This window comes from Budorcas taxicolor, chromosome 19 (assembly GCF_023091745.1).
Source record: "Budorcas taxicolor isolate Tak-1 chromosome 19, Takin1.1, whole genome shotgun sequence".
Classification (NCBI taxonomy): Eukaryota; Metazoa; Chordata; class Mammalia; order Artiodactyla; family Bovidae; genus Budorcas; species Budorcas taxicolor.
Window position 1 is genome coordinate 13,881,834 of NC_068928.1, and position 12,265 is coordinate 13,894,098.

At 49.1% G+C, this 12,265-nt stretch overlaps 1 protein-coding gene across 1 annotated transcript in view; it reads right to left on the minus strand.

The window, feature by feature from the left end:
* HNF1B (HNF1 homeobox B) overlaps window positions 1-12,265 on the minus strand; it is a 62,033-nt gene that overhangs the window by 22,631 nt on the left and 27,137 nt on the right. The window contains exon 5 of the mRNA XM_052657749.1: window positions 554-714. Coding sequence (XP_052513709.1) covers window positions 554-714 — 161 coding nt within the window. The remainder of the gene's footprint in view (window positions 1-553; window positions 715-12,265) is intronic.

The following is a 12,265-nucleotide window of genomic DNA, read 5'->3' on the forward strand; positions in this document are numbered from 1 at the left end:
TGTTATGATCTTCACGGGCGCCCAGTGGCCTTTAAAACCCCAGGGCCAGAAGCTTCACCACCTCCTGCCACCCACTCAATCCTGACTTCACTCACCCTCCTGGGCAGCATCAGGGGAGTGCTGAAGAGAAAGGCAGGGTGGGGGGGCTTGTTTCAAAGTGAGGTGCTCCCTGGGTTAAAAAAATCTGGCTTTGGAGGCCCTGGGTTGGTTGAGGGGGGGTGGGGATGAATGAACATTTTTATCAACTTAAATGTCACTGGCAGCCCCAAAACAAACAGGGTCCCACCCGGCTTGCTCCTTTATGAGGCATTCAATCAATAAAATGAGAGCAGGGCTCTGTCAGATTTATTGGCTGGGTTCAAACCGAACACCTCTTCCACCCGCCGGGGGCTGGGTCACTGGCTCTCCCTTTCCGTTCCAACTCTGGACGGCCCCCATTTTCCCCTGTGGGGCTACAATGGTTCATTGTTTCAGGCAGGCCTTGTGAGAAGTTGTGTTTGTTTTGCCTCTTATCTTATCAGCTCCAGAGCTACAATGGCCCAGGTGTACTCACCATTTTACCATCAGGTGAGAGGAGATTGTGGCCCGGGTCCAGGCTGGCTGGAGAGACTTGCTGTAAAACCGACTGGCTAGTCACCATGGCGCTGTTGCCATGGTGACTGATTGTTGAGGAGGAAGTGACCTCATTGCTTCCCTGCTGGCTGTAGCGCACTCCTGCAAAACAAGGCAGACCCAAGAGCGGAATATTAGTGCCACCTGACCCCCCCGGGGTCATCTGTTTCCTAGGGTACCCGACAAGGAGGGAAAACACTGCCGTCTTTCCCCTGTCTGTCTGTGAGACGTATCGGCTGTCTTTCTCCAGGGCAGAGGTGGCTGGGCCTCTGCTTGAAGTCTGGAATGGAAGCTCCGTGAGGGCAGCATGTTTTTACTCTGTGTTTTGTTCCTTGCTGTATTCCCTTGGTGGTTGTTGTTTACTCGCTAGGTCATGTTTGATTCTTTTGCGACTCCACGGACTATAGCCTGCTGGGCTCCTCTATCTGTGGGATTTTCCAAGCAACTATGCTGGAGTAGGTTGCCCTTTCCTTCTCCAGGGGACCTTCCTGATCCAAGGACTGAACCTGTGTCTCCTGCACTGGCAGACAGATTCTTTACCACTGAGCCACCTGGGAAGCCCAGCCCCTTCTCTTCACAAGATAAACACGTCAAATGAATGAACGAACAAATGAATGGATTCTACTTCTTGTTGTTTCTACATAGTGCTTTTAGGTTTTAGGGGCTTTCCCTTCCCAGCTGGAGTATTTCTTTTGCTCTTCAAAATGCCTTTTAGAAATGTTTCCCTGGCATTGCTTGGCTATGTAGGGCTGCAGAGTATGAGCTGACAGGTTTTACAGAGAGGCCCTGGCCCAGCGACCCTTGAAAGTGAAATGGCTCCGTCGTGTCCAACTCTTTGTGACCCCATGGACTGTAGACCATGGCATTCTCCAGGCCAGAATACTTGAGTGGGTAGCCTTTTCCCTTCTCCAGGGGATCTTCCCAACCCAGGGATCGAACCCAGGTCTCCTGCATTGCAGGCAGATTCTTGACCAGCTGAGCCACAAGGGAAGCCCAAGAATGCTGGAATGGGTAGCCTATCCCTTCTGCAGTGGATCTTCCCGACCCAGGAATAGACTTGGGGTCTCCTGCATTGCAGGCGGATTCTTTACCAACTGAGCTATCAGGGAAGCCGTGACCCTTGTAAGGGCCACAACAAAATGCATCATTCTGTGTACCACCATTGTGGCCAAGGCCCAGTGACCGATGGGACACCAGCAGAGCAGGACGGGGCCAGGGCTGTAGCTAGGACTCTTTGGTCCTGCAACTCACATTCCTTCAGTGGGGTCCCCTTTGGCTGACTTCCAGGGCCCAGGAGAAGGCGTGTCTGCCCAGAGGTGGGGCAGGCAGCACCCGCAGGCAGGAAGTGAGTGCCCAGTAGACCACTGCCGTTTGGTCTGCGAGGGAGGGGAGAAGCAAGCACGTGTACAGCCTCGCTGCTCTGACTCTCCCTCTCGCTCAGGAACCAAAATGCGAGTCTGTGTTCAGGAAAGACCCAGCAACTGGAGGAAGCTGAAGTGGGAAGAGAACCTGGAGCCAGTGTGCAGAGTTCAAGTCCTGTTTGATGTGCCCCTGAAACAGCCAGAGACAAAGCCGATGGGGAAGCCAGGCCATCCTGCCCTAAGCTCAAAGCTGAGAAAGACCACGTTCTTATTTGCTGCCTTGGATTTGACAGAAAGGTTTAGGGGACCCTGTTCCTACCTGCAAGAGACAGAGACCAGATGCCTAAGGAATCATTTGGCACGGAGGGCCAAATTCTCCTTCATTTCTCCTTCCGCCCAGTCCCTCAGGATGGAACATCACTGCATCAAGCATACAAGTTCTGTTGGTCCGCTCACCCCCTGCCCTGCCTCTGGCCCCCAGGGGAGCACCCCGCACCTGCTCGAGGAGGCTACAAAAGTCCCCCTGGGAGCCAGGCAGGGCTGCCATAACCAGTAGCCTATAATTCACCAAGACGGAGCTTGCCAAGAGGAGACCCAAACCAGTTTTCCTTGGATTGTTCGAAGGACGTTCCCCAAGGCTGAAATGACCTAGAGCTTAAGAAGGGTGGGGAGAAAACAAACACACGCTAGGGCAGGAGTCTAACCTTCAAGAGCAGCTTGTCGGACTACAAAGCAGTTTGATGCGTGTTCTGTGTGTGCGCTTCTTCTGTTGGTGGTTTCCTTTGATTCAAGGGGCTGCTGATGGAGGTGGTGTCAGCAGCAGGACAACACTGGAATTCAGTAGTTATAGGGCTGGGGCACTATATTTTAGGGGGAACAGGGGCCATGAAGTTCAAAGGAATGAAGACCTCCACGTCTCCAAACCAACATCGCCTGCCCCGTCCTGTCTGTCTGCCTCTGCACCGATCTGCAGTTCCTAGGTCTCATCGCCACGACCCTCCACTCCATCCCACTGGGTTAAATTAGGTCCTTTTGCTCCGCTCATATCTGCCCCTGGGTTCCCAGCAGGATGCTTACCTAGGAGAAGAGAGATCTGAAACTTTGTGAGCTCAGTAGGCAGCTGGGCCCACAGGAAAAGGGGGGAGGCAGATTTCAAATCAATAAAAGGAAGGATTTTCTAACAAGGAGGGCTAATGGGAAGATTGTGTGCTCTGGAGCGGGACAAACTTGGATTTCCATTCTAACTTTGCTCTTAACAGATGTGTGATCTTGGGGAAATCACTTCTCTCTCTGTGGTTCAGTTTCCTCTCGTAAAATGAAGAGATCACTTCCTTAATATGGCTAGTCTGGATCAGAAATAATATCTAGGAAACTCCTCGTAGAATGTCAAATAAATAGCACCCACGGCTTGGGATCCTACAGGAAGGGAGCTGGTGTAGGGGTGAACTCAAAGATATTTGTCCTGACTCCAGAATTCTGGACAATGGAGGGTAGATTCTAAGTCCTGAATGGAATTACCTTCCCACGGAGAATCATTTCCAAAGAATCTGACTTTGCTGCAACCACTGATACTTCATCCTGGAAGCAACTTGGGAGGGAGGCCTGGCCCCTGCCCTCTTGTTCTTTCCTTTCAGAGAAAATGGACTTCACCCTGCTTTTCTCCCACTTCCTCTGACTCCCTGACCAGCTATTTACCTCCCCAAGATGCTCTGCTCCTGAGAGTATAGTGATAACACGGGGAGTCAGGTGTGTTTTCACCTCCCAGCTTGTCCCCATCATCGATTTGGTCTCAAGTCAAACAGACGCTCGCTTTCCCCTATTTAATTTGGCTGAAGGAAGAGGGCCAGTCCTCAGACAATCAAATATGGGTTATGGGGAGACTTCTCCCCTACCCCCAGGCTACATAATTATTTATTTAAAAATAATTAACCAAAGGTATCCACAGGAAACAAAAGCCTGCTTTACATGGGAGCCTGGCAGGAGGGAGGCGAGAGCCATTTGTTAGAATCCAGGCGGTATAGCCCAAGGCTGCGGCGCTTTGCAGTCCTCGTTTTCTCCCCTAGCAGAACTTCATTATGGGAGAAGTGTAACAGGGAGGTGCTTTCTCGAAAAGCAGGTGGGCCTAGACCTCCGCACCCTCCTTGAAGGACTCTGGTTAAGAGACAGTGTCTGGCTGGGAACTAGGGGATCTCTGCTTTGAGCTCAGCTCTGCCATCAGTGTTTTGGGTGAGCTCCAGCCCCCCTTCAGCTCTCAGTCAGAGGACTGCCTGGTTTGGTGTGGGGGGCGGGAGGGGCTTTTACCACTGCCAAGTGGGATGGGAAGCAGGTGATTTTTTTCAAGTATCACAATATTTATTGATAGATACAAGTATATAAAATCAGAGCATGAACATGACCCGATAAATTAAGCAGACTTATTTCAATACCATATGCTAAGAGTGAAAGTGTTAGTCGCTCAGTCGTGTCAGACTCTCTGTGACCCCATGGACTGTAGCCCGCCACCAGGCTCTCTGCAGACAAGAGTATTGGAGTGGGTTGCCATTTCCTTCTCCAGGGGATCTTGCCGACCTAAGGACTGAACCTGGGTCTTCTGCATTGCAGGCAGATTCTTTACTGTCTAAGCCACCAGGAAACCCACTGCTAAGAGGGTTCAAAGTCTCACCATTTGTTTCACACCTACAAAGACCACTTTAAGGGCATTTATTTTGATCTTTCAAAACTGATCAGTTCTGTGCAAGGAAACCATGTTTCTTTTAAAAAGACTTGCACGCTTGCTCAGGCTCAAGGATATTAAAATGTAGCACATAAAGCCCATTACTAGAGGTAGAAATACCTCTACCAATAGTGGCGCTAGTGGTAGACCCCAGAGGAGGACATAGCAACTCATTCCAGGATTCTTGCCTGGAGAATCCCATGGACAGAGGAGCCTGGCAGGCTGCTGTCTATGGGGTCGCAGAGTCAGACACAACTGAGTGACTAAGCACAGCACAGTGGTAAAGAACCCACCTGCCCACCCAGGAAACATAACAGACTGGGGTTCAATACCTGAGTCAGCAAGATCCCCTGGAGGAGGTCATGGCAACCCACCAGTATTCTTGCCTGGAGAATCCCATGGACAGGGAAGCCTGGTAGGCTACAGTCCATAGGGTTGCAAAGAATCAGACGTGACTAAAGCATCTTAGTATGCACGTGCACTTGCCCAGGCTCAAGGATATTAAAATCTAGCCCATAAAGCCCATTACTAGAGGTAGAAATACAGGCAATATACTATTACAGCAACAAACATCAATTACAGTTAAGAATTTTTCTGTAACAGCCAAATGGATAATCAAATATTGCAACAACCTGCTCCAGGGGCACCTGTAACTTTTCCTGCTGATGCTTCTCTCACCAGGAATTTGGCAATCACTCAGGCTCCTGAGAGGGAGGCCGTAATGAGCCAGCTGCCTTAAAAGGGGATGCCGAGGTGAAGGGTAATATCACAAGGTCTCTGCCCCCGGCAAGACCAGCCATGTGTTCTTCTTAGAGGATGGAGAGGCCAGGTCCTTGTGTATTTCACAAACTCAGAAGAGGGCTCGAAAGGAAAACCAAAGTAGAATAGGCTCTGGTGCCAGGTGACCGAGGTTTAGATCCTGATTCTACCACATAAGAGCTGTGTGACCTTGGGGGAATTACTTAACCTCTCTGATCTTCGGTTTCTTTATTGTTAACAATTTCCATCTCTTCAGTCACTGGGGAAAAGACCGGATGTGTTAATGGCTGTGAAATTGCCCAGATCATGTTTGGCATATAACAGTTACTCGAGACACATCTGTTCCTCCTGTGGGGAGATGGTCTTTGTCTAAAAGGCATTTTTAGGAAGATTGAGTTTACAGAACTCAGAACTTCATTGAGCACCTATTCTGTGCCAGGCACTGTGGCAGGAAGCCTGGAAGAAGTGGAATGGCATCTTCCCTTCTCTGAAAATGAACATATGATGCTCTGGTTTAACAGTGGCTGGCTGAAGGTGCCAGGCAGATAGCCACAGAGCTCCCACAGGAGCAATGAGAAGGCCAGAGAGTGGCCACGTATTTTCCACTCAATTCCTGGTTTCAATTCAGTTAACTGTCCACATCCCCCTCACTGGCCCTAAGAACCACAGCAAGTGTGTCCAGCAGCAAATTCTGGTGTCTAGAGACATCCAGTACTTTGGCCACCTCATGCGAAGAGTTGACTCATTGGAAAAAACTCTGATGCTGGGAGGGATTGGGGGCAGGAGGAGAAGGGGACGACAGAGGATGAGATGGCTGGATGGCATCACTGACTCGATGGACATGAGTCTGAGTGAACTCCGGGAGTTGGTGATGGACAGGGAGGCCTGGCGTGCTGCGATTCATGGGGTCGCAAAGAGTCGGACACGTCTGCGCAACTGAACTGAATGGAACTGAACTGAGAGACATCCCTGAGGCCTTGGTGAGGAGGTGTCTACTCTCGCCTGTTTCCGGTCCTCAGCATCATGGGAGATGATGCTGTTTCTGAATTGCCAACAGCATGTGGGACAGAGACAAGTCACTTGATTTCTATGCAGCATGGCTGCAAGCCTATGGTTTCAGAAGCCAGCCTCTCTCCATGCCCTGCATTCCTGCACACACACCCATCTCCAGGGCACTCTTCACATTGCTGCACGTCGGGATTTCTTTCTAGAACGAAACGGCACCGTCGCACTGCGCTGTTTGGACACTTAACACTGCTCTTCACTCCGTCCTGGAAAAGCCCCTATGCCTGAGATGGTCAGAATTGGGCCATTATGACTCTACTCTGCCTTTCTTGTATCATCTGTCACCACATCCCAGACAGTCATGTCAGAACCCTGCCATCTCCTGCCTCCGTGCCTTTGCTTATGCTGTCCCCTGTGTCTGGAATGCTCTTCCCTTCTTCTCCATGCCCCATCCTTTAAGCAGGCTAAATGTCACCTCTTCTGTGAAGCTCTCCTTGATTCATCCTGGTAGTTGTCTGTTCTATCCTTTGTATTCTACATGCAGTAGTGACTCTGACAGCAGAGGCTGGTCACCTGCACAGAAATGCTTGGATGATATGTTTCCTTCTCTCTCTCCTAAAGGAAGAGATGACTTTTTACTCATTCGTGCATCCTCAGAACCTAGCAGAGCAGCTGATGTGTGAATATTCCCTGAATGAGAGAATAAGCCCTCAGGCGCTTTGAGCATCCCAGCCCCAGAACATGGGAGCATCCCTTCTGGCAGAAGGACAAAATACAGTCAGTGCTGTGCTAATATTGGTACTAAAAGTGTGGATTGGGGGAATTCCCTGGCAGTCCAGTGGTTAGGATGCTGTGATTTCACTATCCAGGGCGTGGGTTCAATCCTTGATTGGGGAAGTAAGATCTCGCAAGCTTTGTGTCAAGGCCAAATTAAACAAAAGTATGGATTGACTCTGGGCTTCCCTGGTGGCTCAGATGGTAAAGAATCTGCCTACAATGTAGGAGACCCAGGTTCAATCCCTGGGTTGGGAAGATCCCCTGGAGAAGGGAATGGCAACCCACTCCAATATTCTTGCCTGGAGAATCCCATGGACAGAGGAGCCTGGTGGCAGGCTACAGTCCAGGGGGTGGCACAGAGTCGGACACGACTGAGCAACTAACACACACACGAGGATGGGCTTCAATTCTATTGATATATTAAGGAATAACTTGAGTGTAACATCAATTTCAGAAATCTGCATCCAGCTGAATGGAGCCACAATAGAAAAACCCTACAGTCTTTTTAAAAGCTTTTTTTTTTTAAAATGGAAGTATCATTGTTTTACAGCATTCTGTTAATTTCTGCTGTACAGTAAAGTGACTTAATTATATACATTCTTTTCTATATTATTTTCCATTCTGTGTTATCCTAGGATATTGAGTAGAGTTCCCTGAGCTAAACAGTAGGAGCTTGTTTATCCATTCACATAGGAATACACTAAATGCACACGCGCGCGCGCACACACACACTCTCACACCCTTCAAACACGTCAGTTCACTGCACGTGCCATAGCCACATCCATCCACATCATTTAAAGTTACAACTCTCCTGCTGATTTCAGATAAGTCTCTGCCCACCACCTCAATAATTCACCAGCTTCACCGCTTCCGACACCCACTTCAATAGGCAAGCTTCAGAACTTTCTCAAGGGAAAGTGCCATATTTATTGTTGTACAGCGTTTATGTATTTCCTAAGCATTTAACAGGTGTAAAACTGCTAATGATTTTTTATTAGACTCTTATCCTTTTTAAAAGGTGTCACTGACGAAGTTTTTGAGTATTGTGCCCTTAACCCTATTTTTTCCCATAAGCACTGCAAATTTTATTGTGTGACCTTGCAAAGCACGGTGGTTTTTATGATGGGTATGTCGGGTTCTAGAGAACTGAATGTGCCCCTGTCTTCAAAGATGGATGCAACTGCCTGTCAGGAGGACCCTGGGGAGGAGCTGCCTAGGCGTAATTAACCACAGGAACTTTCCATACCAGTGCCTCAGGAGCTTAGAACTACCCCCAGAGAGCCCTCCGTGTCTAATCTCGCTCTCAAGACGAGTTTCAAAAAACAGTTTAGGAGTTTGGGATTAACATACGCACACTACTAAATACAAATGAGATAAGCAACAAGGACCTACTGAATAGCGCAGGGGACTATACCCAATATTTTGTAATAACCTATAGGGGAGAAAACTGAAAAAGAATATATGTATGTATTACTGAATCACTTTGCTGTGCACCCGAAACTAACCCAAAATTGTAAATAAACTATACTTTTTTTTTTTTTTGTCTGTCCCATGTACCCTTTATTTACGAAGTCCTTCCACAATTCCTTTTCCACCCCATCAACTCTAGGAGGAAGAAAGTAGATAGGAGTTGTCTAGACTGGACGCATAAAGCCGAGTCTGGTGGCTCCAGAGAGCCAGGGCACCATGCTGCTCAGGATGAGCTAGGGCAAAGTGCCGTCTTTCTTTCTACTCTCGACCCCCCATCTTCTGTCTCACGTAGTCCGCTCAACAGCAGGGTCTAACCTGACCATCTCCTCCCATTTGTCAAAACTTTGTTCTTTATACGTCAGTTTTTCTGTGCGTGTGTGCGGTCACTCAGTCTTGTTCAACTATTTGTGACCCCAGGGACCGTAGCCCGCCAGGCTCCTCTGTCCGTGGGGTTTTCCAGGCAAGAATACTGGAATGGGTTGCCATTTCCTCCTCCAGGGGATCTTCCTGACCTGGGGATCAAATTTGTGTATCCTGCAGCTTCAGCACTGGCATGCAGATTTTTTTTTTTTTTTACCACTGAGCCACCTGGGAAGCTCACTTCAATTTTTTTAAATGGTGGGAAAAAAAAAACCAGTTGAGACCCCGATTCCACAATTCTAGAAATCAACTGGGCACCAGTGTCCAGCCACTTTAAACTCATACTCTGCCTCTCTGCTTTGACTTTCTGATGACTCCTGGCCTGTCAATTTCTGGGCCTCAACCTTTTTGTCCATAACCTAGGCATACAGATCTCCCTTCCTCAGAAGCCAGAATGATAAATGAATAAAATGAAGTTAGAAAAAAATAGATAAAGTTAGCAAAGCTCTGGGTTTTCCTGGAAAAGAAAATGCTGGGCAAACAAAAGAGCAGGGTCAGTTTAGAAAGTATGACCAGAATTGCTCTTTTATAGAAAGAAGCCAAAAGGTGGGGTCTCCTGGGCAGTGAGAGGCTCAGCTTGACCCCATGTGGCCTTTGACCCCAAAGCCTGGGGGTCCTTCTCACTGGGGTCTGTGAGCTGCACCCAGAATCTGGTGGGATGCCTTTCACCCTTGACATTTCCAAGCCAATCACCCATCCCTGATAATGCAGGAATGTTCCTCTGGCTGGTGGACCTCTGCCAGCTCAAGGGCTCGTCCCAGCCACCAACAGAGTAAACATTACTCAACCGACCAGGGCCCTGTCACACACATTCTTCCCCTGTGTTCCTAACCTCACGCAGAGCGCAGCCCGGCCCTGTCGGGTCTGGATATGGGAATTGAAAAATCAGGCTGGAGCAAGGGTGCAGAGGAGAAAGCGCTTCCAAAAAGGAAACAACCACATCCATCAATTATAAGCAGACAGAGCTGTCTTCCTTGTGAGTTCAAAACACACTGGCTTGGCGGGGGTGGTGGCTGCGACAGAAAGGAATTAAGCCAGTCTTGATGGGTCCAGTCCTGCATCCTTCTAAATCCTCTCCTCCTTTTCCTAAAGAGGAGTCACTTTTTAATTTTTAGTTGCCGCCTGCGGGATCTTGATTTGAGGCAAGTGAACTCAGTAGTGGCATGTGGGATCTGGTCCCCTGACCAGGGATCAAACCCCGGTCCCCTGCATTGGGACCTCAGCCTTAGCCCCTGGACCACCAGGGAAGTCCCGAGGAGTTCCCTTTCTTGAGGAGAGAGGCAGAGACCCAAATTATTCAGACTGGTGAACTTCTAAGACACTCATTTGGGGATGAAAGAATGTGAACAATTCACCCGGCTTGAAATTGAGAACTCAATAAATGAAAACTTTCCAAGAGGCTGGCATTGCTGCCTCAGTTTCCTCACTGTCCACACAGGACCATCGCCAGTTATTAACATTTTCTTCTCTCCGAGGATATAGATGGATGTTTGCCAAAGGCTGAGGAGATTAAAAATCTGAAAGCCTGAGAGTAAAAATCTGAGGCAAGATGAAAGCAATTTAAACACGGGGCTGGCTTCAATTCCAGATCTTTTTCTCCCCGAGGTGGCTTAGTTAGGAGTCCAATTCAAAAGAGGAGAAACACAGACAGACCTGCGGGGACGGTAAACATTCTTGAACTCAAGGAGTAAAAGTTGAGTGATACTTCAGGGAAGCCCACAAACTGGTTTTCTTATAAAAATCAAAGCAAATGTAACCAAGGAAAGAAAAAGGCTTCTATCAAAAGCATCTTGGCTGAGGAAAGAAGCAAATGTGCATGCACCTGAGAAATGGCCCAGGTGGGGAGGTGGACAGGGCGCCAGGAACTCCGCCTGTCCTCCGCACAAAGCCCAGCTCGGCCAGCACGCCTGCTCCTTAGCAGAGAGAGGGTTTCTGCTGGCAAACGCCAGAGGGTTTGCAGGGAACACGCCAGCCTAGAGATGCAATTACAGGTGGAAGCCTGGGCTAACCCTCGAGAAGCTGAGAGGTCCTCACACCTGTAAGTGTTTCACACGGTCTGCTTCTCATTGCGTTCCAGATGCCCATTGGACAGAGTGGAAAGCCAAGGTTCAGAGAGGAAGAAGTCATTTTTACCATCTCTTACCTAGGGTCTCCCAGCAAAGAAGAGCTATTCTAAAGCCGACCTCTCTCCTTCTTTCCTGAAAGCCTCACATGGACCCCAGAGACACATTGACCCCAGACTGAACCTCAGGGCTTCCCAGGTGGCGCTAGCGGTAAAGACCCTGCTTATAAAGACATAAGAGACTTGGGTTCGATCCCTGGGGCAGGATGATCCCCTGGAGGAGGGCATGGCGACCCACTCCAGTATTCTTGCCTGGAGAATCCCATGGACAGAGAAGCCTGGCAGACTACCGTCCACGGGGTTGCAAAGAGTCGGACACGACTGAAGCGACTTAGCATGCACACACATACTGAGCCTCCCATGATGATGCACAAATAGTCTGAAATGACTGTTTCTTTTCTTGTTCCTTGGCTGCATCTCTCACTGGAACAGAAGTCCAATGAGGGCAGGACCTTGATGGCTTCTCCACAGTCTCCTTCCTCAGAACCTTGCACAGACTATGCTCTGCCCTCGATAAGAGGACATGATGAATGAATGCATGACCTGCCCTTCAACCCTGACCAAGCAATGGAGAAGTGACAACGGTATCACTGATCCTCTGAATCTCTTGAGTTTTCTGAATCTTGAGTTTTCTGAGGTTGATGAGACACATGTATTTTTAAGGAGGAAGAAGGGGGAGTGAGAGAGATGGAGAGAGAGAGATTAAAATACAATCAAAATGAAGAGAGAGCATTGATGTGTTTCAGCAACTTCACCGGAGAAGGCAATGACACCCCACTCCAGTACTCTTGCCTGGAAAATCCCATGGATGGAGGGGCCTGGTGGGCTGCAGTCCACTGCGTGGCTAGGAGTCGGACACAACTGAGCAACTTCACTTTCACTTTTCACTTGCATGCATTGGAGAAGGAAATGGCAACCCACTCCAGTGTTCTTGCCTGGAGAATCCCAGGGACAGGGGAGCCTAGTGGGCTGCTGTCTATGGGGTCGCACAGAGTCGGACACGACTGAAGCGACTTAGCAGCAGCA